This window comes from Elgaria multicarinata, chromosome 3 (assembly GCF_023053635.1).
Source record: "Elgaria multicarinata webbii isolate HBS135686 ecotype San Diego chromosome 3, rElgMul1.1.pri, whole genome shotgun sequence".
Taxonomy (NCBI): Eukaryota; Metazoa; Chordata; class Lepidosauria; order Squamata; family Anguidae; genus Elgaria; species Elgaria multicarinata.
The window spans coordinates 61289707-61303989 of NC_086173.1; the positions used below are offsets into that span (position 1 = coordinate 61289707).

At 44.7% G+C, this 14283-nt stretch overlaps 1 protein-coding gene across 3 annotated transcripts in view; it reads left to right on the top strand.

Moving 5' to 3' along the window:
* Positions 1–7097: 7097 nt before the first annotated feature.
* The window catches only part of SHISA6 (shisa family member 6), a 304834-nt gene continuing 297648 nt past the window's right edge, over positions 7098–14283 (top strand). For all 3 annotated transcript variants that reach the window (XM_063120436.1, XM_063120438.1, XM_063120439.1), the window contains exons 1-2: positions 7098–7141; positions 7702–8620. In XM_063120436.1, the coding sequence (XP_062976506.1) occupies positions 7953–8620 (668 nt within the window). In that variant the 5' untranslated portion in view covers positions 7098–7141; positions 7702–7952. The remainder of the gene's footprint in view (positions 7142–7701; positions 8621–14283) is intronic.

Below are 14283 nucleotides of genomic sequence, written 5' to 3' on the forward strand. Positions count from 1 at the left end.
ACACATGAATATGATCATTACAATGCCCTCACAGGTAGCAGGGAGAGAAACAGGCCAAATTAAACTGAGGGCTTTGCTAGACGAAGGCTTAGCCCAGGCTGATACCTGGGATCGCCCATGTGTAAAGATGACGCACAGGGGATCCCGGGTTTAGGCAGGGGTCAACCCTCCCTTGCCCCAGGGTAATGGGCTCCACTTGTAGCCCAGTATTTCCGCAGTCCCGTGGAAGGTCTAGCCTGTTCTGTGGCTTTTGCCAGCTACGCAGCTTACTCGCGCGTAGCCGGGAGAAGCCGTGCACGGGGCAGGGGGAGAGATCGTGGGCAGGGGGAGAGATTGGGTCCAGTGGGGAGATCGGGGCCAGGGGGGAGCGGGGAAACCTTTTTTAAAAAAACCTTACCTTTGGCGCTCGTGCGCTCCTGAGCACCTGGCCCTTTAAAAATTAAAATGGCGGACGCGACGGGGCTCTCCTTTAGCCCGTCGTGTCTGACATGTGGATTACAGTGACAGCCCATGCTAGCTGCAGTGCGGGCTCACCCCTCATCCCGACCGGACTTTCAGGTAGGTCTAGCAAAGGCCAGTGTTGTTGTTTTGTGGAGTCCAATATAAGCTACTGAGCATGAGGTTAACCAGAAGGGGAATCTTATTTATTGTCAGAAAGCCCAAGCTTGCAACTTCAGGACAGTCTAATGCTAGATCATTTCCTATGTGATATCACTTCTATGTAGGAAAATCATGTCCATGATATGAAATGGCGTTAGAAAGCTGCAATGGTTAGTTTTCCTACTCAGAAGTGATATCCATACATGAAAAGCTATCATCTAGGTCAGCTTTCTTCCAATACAGTTCAGCCTCATCAGAGATTCTATGCTGGGTGGGAGATGATGGGATACATAGTCCCTCACACCTGGAGGGCACCACTTTGGGGAAGGCTAGTATGAATCTAACCTAGTGTGAAACATGCTTCCATTATCCAACCTGTGCACAGAGAGAGAGAGAGAGAGAGAGAGAGAGAGAAGTTCTGCATTGGTCCACATAGGAAAAAATAATGTTGATTAATTACAGAATGATCAAACCAGAATGGTCTGAAAGCACAAGATGCAATTCTGCCGTAGAAACAGAGGACAAACTATGGAAGCTGCCTTGATGGGAGAACTATCTGGAAAGGAAGCCATGCATAAAGCACTCGGAGCTCTTTGGAGGAAAACTGTGATATAGTATTAAAAATAAATGAAATAAATCATGGGGCCTTACAATGCGAATTTTCTAAAAACTATGTTTCCATAGAAACATTTTCTAGAAAGATAAGGTGTCCCAAGGGCCTCCATATTAGCATTTAGTTTGTTGACTTGTAGTTCTAAGATGAAAAAGATCTAACCCTTTACTGCTCCCTAAAATATGCTAAGTAGCAATTCTGCACCACAACTAGAGATGAAAAAGTTGATAACAGACCAGGAAGCCAGGAAACATCCTGATGAAAAGAGCATCTGCTGTTACCTTTCAGAGTCTTGACAGGCAGCTGATGCAATCTTTGCCAAAGAAATGAGAACTACTGAGAAGTAAACAGTAGTTTTTCCCCTCTTGTCAATGGCAGTGGCCAGGTCTGACCCCAAACCATTTGACTCACTTTGGAGGAACCTACAGCAACTAGAGGTAATTGGTTTTCTGGACTTTTTAAAAAACTGGGACATCTGGATGTGCTATAGGAAGTCAACAACTTGACCAGGACTACAGTACCCCTTTCTCCTCCTACCCCACACTTTGAAAATTAGCAACTCCATAATTATTTGCAAGCCTGTGAACAGTGGATTGGGGGGGGGGGGGAATGAGCCAGATGCTGAGGCCCTGAGGTCTGCATTTTAGACTCAATCTCAAGATGAAGATTTCAGACTGAATAAATAAGTCACTGTTAAGTGCTGCAGATATCAGGTTATACCTAGGATTCTGAGATGAAGGCACACTCAGTAAGTTTTAAATATTAGCTATTCTCAAGCATAGCGTTCAAGACCTGGACTGCTCCCATCAATTTATTTATTTATTTATTTATTTATTACATTTTTATACTGCCCAATAGCCGAAGCTCTCTGGGCGGTTCACAAAAACTGTGCTACTGTGCGTAGGCACAATAAATGTTTCTGTATGTGACCATTGCACATATATTGATAACCTTGTACACTCATTGGTAATCTCAGGATTGGATTACCGTAATATACTCTGTGTTACTGTTTCTAAAGCTGGTTCGGAAACTGCAGCTAGTGTAGAATGTAGTGGTCAGGTTACTGACTGGGATGCCTTACTATGCACATACTATGCCTGTGCACTGGCTATCAGTCTGCTAGGGCACTAGGTTTAAGGTGTTGGTATTAATATCCAAGGCCCGATACAACTCAGGACCAGGATTCCTCAAGGAACATCTCCTTCTACACCAAGCTCTCAAGTCATTATGAACTTCAGGGGAGATCCTGTTGTCTGTGCCATATGGCAGTGACATGTAGACGGGCCTTCTCTCTAGTGGTACCTGCCCTGTAGAATGAACTCCCCTCTGAAGTATGTCAGGCCTCAATGCTGGAATGTTTCAGGCATTTATTGAAAACGTATCTGATTGCTTTGCCTTTCCTCCAGCCACGAGCTATCTCTGTACCAGCCTCATGATATTATTGTGTATGTGTTTTGTTTTGAAAACAACTGTGGGGTTTGTTTCAAATGAGAAGTGGTATATAAATATTGTTACTAAATAAATAAATATTGTGGGGATGGAAGCATTCTTGCCAAAGTAGGTGGAGAATGGGGCTTCTCTTCCATTCCCGCATTTCCTCAGAAAAGCTGGTTCACCCTCTGTCAATAGCATAGGTCTGTCTGTGCAGCTAGATAATTATCTTGACAAATGTATGTGGTTCCAACCTCATGCTTGCAGAGATAATAAATGGGGCATGTTACAGGGAAAGATAAGCAAGTGGAAGAGAGGAGGCTTATAACCTCTTCCATAGCTGCCAGTCCTCCCCTGCACATGCCCCTTGTCTCATTTCCATTTTTGGACCTTGGGCTGTAGTGGAGGGAGGGGGAGATTTTAAAATGGTCTGTGGAGCATTTGCAGGGGAAAAAAATCAGGGTTGGGAGATCGGTGTTTCCCTCTTAGCATCTAATTTGGTTCTCAGACGCCGTCCTGAAACCAGCCTTCATGACCTGCGACCTAAGCAGTGACCTCGCATTGGCTGCTGCTGGAAAGAGAATGTTGAATTTGATAGACCTTAGTCTGATCTAGCAAAGCAAACCTTACGTTGTTGTTTCCCCCATTTTTAGAGAGATGGGGCTCATCAATGCAAGAATTTTGATCAATATGTTTGCAGGCCTTGCTTTGACCAAGTGTCTCTTGCTTCTTTGAGGGGAAGCTCAAGGTCATAATCTGAATTAGTCAGATGTTTTTGTCTGAAAAATGAGCCACACACTCAGTTCATTATCTGGAATATATCTTTGAAACTGCAAATTAGTTCACACTTTGGTTCAATTAGCTTTTTCTTTGCCCTCATCTTAGAAAAGCAGTTTGTACTTGGGGTCAAGGCAAATGCATAACTGTCAATCCCAAAGTCCTCTCTCCTGCTCTTCTCACCTCCCCCTTTCTTCTCCAATAGTATTCTGGGAAATATGTCTTTTGCTTCCTTCTCTACAATTGGTCACCAGTGTCAAAAGATCCTCTTGAACCTTTGATACTAAACTACGTTTATTAACTAGTTGTTCATTTTTTTGGTTTTGGGTTCAGTTCCAGTTAGGGTCAAGACAACTAAGACTGTAATCATACATATACTTACTTGAACTTGACTGGACTTATTTCTGCATAGACATGGATTTGTAATAACCTATGGTTTATACAAATAAACATGTAAGAGTAGACATGCACAGGATTGCACTGTAGAGAGAACATAAGAAGCCATATTGGACACACTGGGACATCTAAGTAAACCTGCACAACGTTGCTCCGCATGTTTTCATTCATTTATTCAATTTCTGAGTTGCCTACAGCTGAAGCGCCAAACGCAATGTACTTACATGCAAAATAAAACATAATAAAATTAATTAAATGCAATAAAAACTAAGAGCAACCATAAGCACCATATCACATAACTGACACGAAAGTATCAAAAATAACACTAAAAAGAAATAAAAACTATCCATAAAAATATTTATTCTTCTGGTTCCATTCCATTTTACTGAGAAAACACACATCCCTCTGAATCACTTTTGGGGTTTGGGCTGAGGCTTGGTTTTAGTCTCTACCCACTAAGTTTTGCTAAGTGGGGAATCAATATTAGCAAACTGCCAGGACCTACAAGACGTCTGTCCAGTAAATCAGGATGGCAGCTAGGATTGTGGAGTTTAAAGCATCCTTCTGTTATACCCCTGAATCTGAATGCAATGTTTCAAGATGTACTTCATTATCCTTACAATGGCTTCTATTTTCACCATTAGTTTCTGTTTTGGATTTGCCAGTAGCAGGTCTGCAGAAGACTAAGTACTGTGAGGCCTTGGACAGCCACTGCCAATCATAGACATCACTGGCCTAGATAGATGATGATGATGATGATGATGATGATGATGATTTATTTATATAGCACCATCAATGTACATGGTGCTGTACAGAGTAAAACAGTAAATAGCAAGACTCTGCCGCATAGGCTTATGGTCCGTGTGCTCTTCATACCTTCACAGAGCTTCATGAAGCAGATGCTAACTCCAGTGAACTTCCTGTTCCCTATCTCACCCAAGACCTTCAGCTCTGTTTAATACAATGTCACTACATTGTAACTTTTAAAACAGAAAGTTTTCATGTCCCTCATTGCGCCCCATATTTCAAGGTTCCTCGTAAACTATTAAAGTTGGAGGGGGCCAGCATATTTATTTCTATTTATTATATTTATTAGTCACCTCATAAAATAAATCATCTAGGTGATGTGCTTAAAGACCTTCCTGGAGAATGCACCACTGCTCTAATTAATTTGTTCCATTGTCAAATGGCTCTTACCATTAAAAGGTTTCTCCTAATGTTCAACCAAAATCTACCCTCCTGGAACTTAAGCACATTAGATCTAGTCCTTCCCTTGGGGGGCAGCAGAGGACAAGTCTTTGACAGTCCTTTAAAAGATTTGGAGAATCCTATCAGGTCCCTCCTCAGTTCTTTTCTTCACTTGGCTAAACATATTCATTCCTTCAACCTTTCCTCATAGAACTTTGTTTTCCATATCCTAGACCATCTTACGAGGAATGGTTGTGACCAGTTAGGTCATAATGCATCAGATTCATGCTTTAATAGTGAGAACTTGCCAGTGAACATAGCAGAGCAGGGTGCTTGATTAAGGTTCAAGATGGAGCACTGCTGTGTGTGACAGATTCATGCTTCGCCATTACTCCTAGCATCACCCCTCAACCTCTGGACTAAGGGAGATAATAGAGATGTGCCTGCAAAGCCACCCACCTGTCTTGAGAAAGTTCTCTCGTTTATCAAAATTCTTTAACTTCTCTGCTCATACTACAAAGGTTATGGCTGGGCTAACCCCTTCAGAGATGCCTCGAATTTTGCTTTAGACAAGATTTTGTGGCAATTAAGCTAGATACAGAAGGAAACTTTAAAAGAAGCTCAGGATGCATACTAACAAATTAGTTACCTCTTAATGATTTATCATCATCCTTTGCTACAAACATTCTACAATTAAATAGAAAAAGTTGGTAAACTGGGGTGATAAAACTCTTCATTATATTTCTTCATTATACCAATTCTTCTTCTTTTATTAAGGGGGGGGGCATTCAGGAATATGTGCTCCCTCCTACAGACTAAGCTGATAACAATCCGAAATACAATCACCTCAGTTCTATGCAGTCCCTTTCATGTATTCACTCCATGTGGGGAGTGGAGCTGCATCCATGGGCTCCATTTATCCAAAGACGTAAATGAGCCTATGTGTATCAGCACCAGATTCTCTCTGTCATCAGGACAGAGGGAGACACTGTTCAGAGCTCTGACAGAACGTGTGGAGGATCTGGCCTTTTTCCACCCCCACCCACCCCATACATGTGTTTTCCATGTGAACATGTGTGCATAACATCGGCAGAGGCTAGGGGCTCCGACGTCAGTGAGGCTGTGGATCCGCTCTGGGTTTCAGTCAGAACTCTAAAGGAGCTATCCAAGGTGCTGATATCAGAGCTGCCAGCCTCCGCTGCATAACGTGTAAGTTGCTTTTTACAATCAGGGAGACAAATGGGTGGCTATCCCCACTCACCCAGAGCATGATTTAAGGCGAAGTGGGAGGGGCCTAACGCGTGCTCGTGAGCGGGAAAGTGCATCGTCTATTCAGTCTTCTTCATTGACCTGCATGCCAAGGTGGGCCCATTTCCTGAATGTGCCGCATATACAGACTGCTCTTATTTCCAGGTAAGACCTCCGCCCCCGCACCCCCCCACCCCACCCCCCACTCCGCACACACAAAGTTCCCAGCCACAGAGAGCTCGCAGAACACCTGCTTCAGATCAGCCCTCAGCAACTCCAGCGCAAACCCATTCCGCTTTTACTGGGCAAGACGCCACAACATGCTGCCCCCCCCCCCCCGCCCCACGGCCCCATTTCACTACCACTCTTGAGGAAGAAGTCCGCTCCGCTAACGCCGGCTTTTGTCGCGCTTCCGGGCGCTGAGGGGACGAGGGGGAAAGAAGGGCTTCTTCCCAGTCCTGCAGGGTGAGAAAAGGGGGTGGGGGTGGAGAGCGAGAGCGAGCAGCTGCGAAGAGCGTGGAAGCTGCGAAGAGCGAGCGGGGCAGGAAGCTCGGGACCTCCGCTGCGCAAAGGTGAACGGAGGCGGCCTCTGCCCTGCCGCCCAAACTACCTCACCCTGGCCCCACGGGGTTGCGACTCCTTCGCGGGGGGCCGGACTGGGCGGGCCTAGAGAGGGAGGCGAGGCGAGGCGGCGGCCGCGGCGGCGGCTCCACGCTCAGTCTCTCGTTGTCCCCGCCCGCTCAACAGCAGCGGCGGCGGCGGCGGCAGCAGCTCCTCTCGAGCCCGTGTGAGCAGGGGAGGTGGCGGCGCAGGCAGCTCCGGCCAGTGCGCGGCGGCGAGGATGCCCAGCCCGGCGCCTCTGCAGTGCTTCCGCTCCGCCTCGGCATGGTGAGTGTAGGAAGGAGGGCGCGCTGGGCTGGGGCAAGGGCATTGGGCGAGGGAAGCGGGGACACGCCGGGTGGCCCGCGAGCGCTGCGGTCCGTGCAGTCAGCCAGCTCTTGCTCTCCTGCTGCTGCCGCCGCCGCCGCCGCCGCCGGTCCCTCTCGCCAGGGACTGTGCCAAGGGAATTCCCTGCCCGGCGAGCTTCTGCGCTGGCATCCGAGCAGCCGGCGCTGTTGCTGCCCCACTCCCCGCTGAGAGGAAATGATGCCCCGGCGGCGGCGCAGCAGCAGCCCCCCCCCCCCCGCCCGCCCCCTCCTGGATGGCACCCATCCCAGCGTTGATGAGAGGGTTTCCTTCCTTGCCTCCCACCCACCACCCGAAGGAGATACTGTGGGCAGCTCGGACCCTTGACCTGCCTCCTCCCCTGTTCACTCCCAGCCTCTGTAGGCCGCTTTGAAGGAGGGCAGCCCCAGCGTCCCTTAGCACGTCTCCCCCTCCTCATCCTCCTTTCCCTGCTGCATGTCTCTTGGGCCAGGTAGCCTCTGATGTCTCCCTCTCTCTTCTAGCGGATCACCAGAGGATCTTTGACTGGCGGGAGAGCACCTCTTTGCCCTGAAGCAGCCCAGAAGTGCCTCTTACTTCTTGCCGGGATGAAGAGGCATCTCCAGAGAAGGGGGCTGGATCTGGGTGGCTGCCAGTGAAGCGCTGAGGAGCTCCCGAATCCCGCTCCTGTTCATCCATGGAGTGGCTGAGCCAGGGTCCTTGATTGGGTCGGGTCAGGGCAGAGCCTCCCACGTCCTGCTCCCTTCGACTCACCATGGGGTGGAGGCACCTCCTGTTGCTCCTGCCTCTCGCCCTCTACGCCCTGGCCCTGCTCCTGACCACGCAGGCAGCTGGGCCCCCACGGACACCCAAGGGCAACCGGACACAGGGGGCAGCGGCGCCCCGGCGCCCCTACAAGCTGGCCAAGGAGCAACTGAACCAGACACTCGTCAGCACAGCACCCTCTTCCGCGCTAGCCGGCGGTGGGGGAAGCCGTGGGCGCAGTCCTGGTGGGGGGCCAGCACGGGTGCCTTCCAGCGGCAGTGCAGGCAGCTCGAGCCCAGCATATGAGACATGCATGGGCTACTATGATGTGAGTGGGCAGTGGGACAAGGAGTTTGAGTGCAACAACAGCCAGAAGGGTTTCCGCTACTGTTGCGGCACCTGCTCTTACCGCTTTTGCTGCAACAAGCACTCTGAGAAGCTCAATCAGGACAAGTGCCGTAATCACCGCCCACGCCCCAGCACAGATCCCATGACCCCTGCCACCAGTCATGATGGACCCGGAGATATACCCAATGGGTATGACCCAAATGAGGACAACACTAATGCCACCGTCTACATTTCGTGTGGGGCCATTGCCTTTGTTGTCATTGCGGGCATTTTTGCCAAAGTGGCCTACGACAAAGCACGGCAGCCACCACAGGAGATGAACATCCACAGGTGAGAACAGGTTGTGGACCCCTGTACCTATTACCCTCTCCCTCAACCTGGACAAGGAATGTGCATTAGTGAGAGTGAAGTATGAGAGCATTCAAAAAATGCCACTATCCTAAGGCTTGGGGAGAAACTCTCCCTCTCACAGAAACACCACCATTTCCCCTCATGGGTGATAAGAGAGACCCAACTTCCTGACATCTTCTAACTAGGATGACTGCTTGATTGCTTTCCTTGTTCCCCCATAGAGTTTGATTTCAAACAGGGAAAGAGTTCTCTTTAGGATACTTGAGCCACTCTTTCCACAGCAGAGATCCCTCTCCCTCAACCCTAACCCCCTGGAGATGAACATACATGCAAAACTGCATACTTTATGAAAGAGATTGTCCCATCTCTGAGTACCACAGAGATCCCCAAAGAACTTGCTTTGCAACAAAATAGGAACAGGGATTGAAGAGGCAAATCCTACTTACCAGGACCTCCTTTGCTCAGAATCTCCCTGCCTCAACATGGAGAGCCATGCATACATGCTACACCATATGTTCTTATTTCTTTCTGTATACTTGCTTAGAGAACAAAAATCCTTTTTCATAACAAGAGCAGGGCAAGTTGTTTGGAGGTAGGTCTTTATTCTCAAGTCTGGAAATGAGGGTGCTTTAAACAAAGCTCTCTTTGATTACCTTTGAATTGGGGTTAATAAAACAAAGACTAGGAAGGTATGTTAACTGAATACTGTATGACACACAGTACCAAGATTTTACATGAATTCTGTAAGGAGAATGTCATAATGGATTCTGAATTACTTCTAGCAAGATAAATGCTACACACACATGCATGCATACACAGAGAGACATACATACAGAGAGAGAGTGAAAGAGAGAGGGGGAAAGAGTTGTGTTTTCTAAACAACTGACTCAGACTTACAAAGGAAATTCCAAACATCATGTCTTGTAATAACACTATGAAGTGTGATAGACTTTACTCAAAAAGCTGTTTCTTTTAAAATGGCCAGGCTGAGGAAGAGACACAAAAAAAATTATCTGAAATTCAGTTACCTATATCTTGTTGCAGTTGGAGGAGCACCCTCTAAATGCATGGTGTAGGTGTCTCAATTCTCCATTATTAGTGAGAATTATTTTATAGTTCAATTGGACGTCTTACCTCATAGGCTTTGAAAAGAAAACCTTTCAAATTACTTCTCCAATATTCAAAGATCGTTAAATGTTCTAACTGCAACCATCTTGTTAAGGTCTTGAAATTAACAGGTGTTTAACACTTTTTAATCTCCATCCCATCTCTGATGTGTCCTGAAAATCTTCTGGTTTCATTCAGTGTTGCATATTGTATTTACCTTTAGGGCATTTAGATTAACTCACATTATCCTAACAACAAAGCACAGAATTACATAATGCCAAGCAGGCCCAAAGTAAAGAAATAGCTGTCCACAGTCAACAATTTATTTATTTATTTATTTTATTTATGCTTAATGGGTGGTGGTTGTTGTTTTTTAAAAAAAGCAGGGAAACCCTCATTTCATATTTCAGCACTGCAGCTTAATATCAGTTTCTGCAAGATTGTAAAAAGCAGTGTTCTATGTTGCATTTTTATTTTAAGTGAGATTTTGCATTATCTCTTCACCCTTGTAAGAGACTTCTTTTCAGAAAAGCACAAATCATGGACAGGACTTTTCCCTCTTCTTCCTTCTAAAGATCATCATTGAGCGCATCATTGAGTCCCCTCTGTTTAGCACTGGACAGTTCCCCTTGGTCAAGCTGAACAAGAGACTCCTTGGGCTGCTGTTTTACATTTTCCAGGGGCTTCTTCTGCTCTCCCCAAACTTATACAACTTTAGCTGTCTTCTTTCATTCTTCCTCCTGCTTCTCTTCTCTCTCCTTTGCCACCTGTTCACCCTTTATCACTCCACTCAGCCCCCAATAGATTTGCACAAATGTGTATTCAGCCCCTGAATTCCCTGATTGGCATTTGCACTATTCTCTGTGCTTTTCCTCCTATATTCTGCATGCCTTGTTACTTCGTGTCTGCACTGTCCAAGTGCTAGAAAAAGAGGATACCTTTCCTTCTCTCCTGCTAACTGCAACAGGATCCCTCTTTTAGGAAGCCTTTCTGTCGTATACCCCATTATGTTTTGGGGAGGGGACCCATCAAGCATTCCTGCTCAGTAGCTGCAGTTGCAAGCAAGAAGCTACTCCAAAGGTTTCTATTTGAAGCATTAATGGGGGTATTCTAAACTAATGCTTGAATGATAAAGATGGCACACAGAGCTTTTTTTATTTATTTACAGAACTATAGAAAAAGCCTACTTAGCTTCTGTGGGAGTGTTGCGTAGCAGATATACATTTGAATAGGGGAAGTCAGATGAGTGCCCTTCATTTTACCTCTGTGAATGGCCACTACCTTTCTTCAGCTCACATTCATCACTGAGGCAGGTTCTCAGCACATTGTCTGATAATTAAATTTTGGGTGTATGTGCCACTCAAATGTTAGTGTGCAGAGTAATTTATAGTGAGCCACTTTTAAAAGAATATATAACAGAAGCAGTCCTAATAGACAGGAACAGTTGTGTTTGCATGATGATCCTTCATTTAAGTCATCAGTTAGACTGTGTTTTGTCAAAAGACCTGACAACAGTTTATTAACTGGAAAACAAGCAAGTTTTACTTAGTGCAAGTTTTACTTAGTACAATATCAGCATTCTTCTAAGTAAAATCCCAAGCGACGCCACAAAAAGACTTGAATCTATAATCTTTTTCAGATCTGTAAGAGTTAAAAACTATCTCTTATTTCATATATCTCATTTGCCTACTCTCTGATATGCAGTAAAGGGCAACTTATCAGTTGGTATAAGTCACCACAGTTATACACACACTTAATCAGAACCTTCCTGACCAACCCTGGCTGCAACTGAAATCATAAGGGTTTTTCCTATCTGAAGCATTATGCTAGGATTAAATTTGAATTCAGAGCACTCTTTGCTCTTAGTTAATACAGTATATTATGGTTGCTCATACCTGTATCACACAGTAAAGGAATCATTACTGGAGCACCATTGGGGGAAAAAGAGGTCAACAATAATACTTTATTGAATTAGCTTGTATAGAGCGCTGGTGATTAGCATGAGTGGAGAGTATGGACCTATAGCATATAGTACTGGAAGAGGCTCTCTTTTTTTGTTCCAATGGCTCTTTTGCTAAAGCCAGAATGTCCCAGGGGATAGATGGTATTAGGGACATCGGGGCAATTAGCAATGTATTCAAATGAATTTGGATTTTTATGAATCCAACCTGCAGATTCTGCACCGGTCTGGCTTTTTCCAAGTCTCATGGATTTCATGGACTTGTGGACCATTTTTTAACTTGGGGGGTATTTGCAAAAAATGCACTAATGCGCACTTGCGCAAGTAGAACTAAAGTTTCATTCATCCATAAAAATAATCTGACTCTGTCATTGAGTAGATGATGAAATGACAGACTCCTGATAATACACAAAAGATGAATGGAACAGATTTAGCAAAATCCCAGATCAGCTCGGAATCCTAGCATATGTACCCTTTCCCCACATGTTCCTTTTGCTATACATAAGACCAGTCGTGGGGCGGTTCAGAGCTCCCATCAAAATCATAGGGAGCTTTGTCAGCCCTATCCAAACATCTCTTGTCATTTCTGTTCCTTTGATGTTCCTTTTCCTTTTTAAAGATAATTCTAAATTGTAAAAAGAATCGCCTGTATGTAGATGAAGGGTATGAAGGAATGAGTGACAGACTGAGGGCTGGGAAAATTTGACTTCAAGTGCCTTTGAAAGAGCTGATTGACTTTTATTGTTAGAACATAGTAGATGACAAAAGATTATACCTTTCAGAGACGTTTAACCTAAATTTGATCAACACTGGCACACCAGTTTAAATATTATGAAGCATTTATCCATGTTCTAGGGGGTTGCACACTCTATTGTTTACTTGCCTTAAAGACAGGAAAACCATACTTGTTGTCAGGGTCTCTGTGGTCAGGATCTTTCCTTTTCATGGACATACCTCCTCTGCAGACTATGGGTATGATCTTCCTAGGTTCTTCAGGACCTCTCTGTTGCACAAATGGTTTTCTGTTTGGGGTCACCAGAGGATGACCCAATGGGAGGAAAGTTGCTGGCAGGTGAGAACACTTCTGTTTGAACTGGTTGATTCAAACTGGGTTGGGCTGATTGTCTAGGACCAGGCAATCTTCCAGCAGCTGCAAGTACCTTTTCAGATTTCAGTATGTGATGAATAAAATGCTTGCTGCAAAGAACCCAGTGTTTAAACTTAAAACTGATTTTATTTAAATAGCTGATCTAGCTGATTACATGTCCAGTATTATTCCCATGGACTTCAGTGGGAACAAAATCAAGCCCTAAATTATAATGGATTTCATGTAGATTAGAATTTGATAGAGGGCATATTGGTACTGCGACAATTCTTGTTTAGCCTTTTGAGGAAACAGTATTAGCTCAGTCAGAAGGACTTTCCATAGATACATAGCCTCTTAGTTGCTTCTTACACAATTGTCATATCACCTGGACACAGAAACCCACCATTGCTTGGGCGGGGCGTGGGGGGGGGAGGTGTGAAAGGAAACTTGCTTCTGTCATTGTCTTTCTCACAAAGCAGCACTTTTCCTGTTCTGCAATATGTGGAGGGTGATTTGTTCAATTGTTGTTCTTGGTGATTTTTTGATACCTGTAAGTTAATTTAGCCCATAGCAGCCTTCCCCAACCTGGTATCTCCCAGGTGTTTTGGACTATAACTCCCATTGGCCCTAGCCAGCATGGCCAGTGGTTAAGGTTGGTGGGATTTGTAGTTCAAGACATATGGAGGGCACTAGGTTAGGAAAGGCTGGTCTCTATGCACATATTTCTAGCTACATATAGGAAGGTTTCCAACATGCCACTTAGTCTCCTGCATATTATATAAATTATAAAACATAATGAGGTTCAAGTAACATGAGATGGAGTACTGAATTACTTACAGCAAAACAAAGAAGTTTTAAACAAAACTAAGTTTTTATTGAGGAAAATGTGACAGAATTTAAGGCATAAGAAAAGAAACATAAAATAGCATTCTATTTCATCAATTCCATCTTAATTTTAAAAAAGTAATTGAGGTTCCTAACTTAAGTAACAAAAGCATAGCTACCTATTTCATTCATTCAGTCAGAATGATTACAAATATATACACAGAGAGAGAGAGAGAAAATCCTATTGTTGTAACAGTTGGCTCTAGCATTTTCTCTTCTCTAGAATCTGTTATGATCACCTACTTAAACCATCTTGTTATGCTTTATTAAACATATTCCTGATAAAACAAGCAACTTTAGCAAAGTACATTTTTAGCCTCTTCCTGCTTGTTTGGTGGGTATGTGTCATATATCCATGAAGGTCCGCTTCAAACCCTCAGTTTTGCTGTCAGAACTTCCACAGATCTTCTCTTCCATAAAATGATCTGGATTCTAAACTCATATTAAGACACAAAGCCCAGAAATGGCTGTGCATTGATCTTGCTTAAGTAAATAAAAAAATTGTCATTTCTGTCTCTCATACATTATAGCTTAAATAGTGAATTATATACATGGGCAACTGGTGTATATACTGCAGGCTAACTGCCTTTAGACAACTGGTGT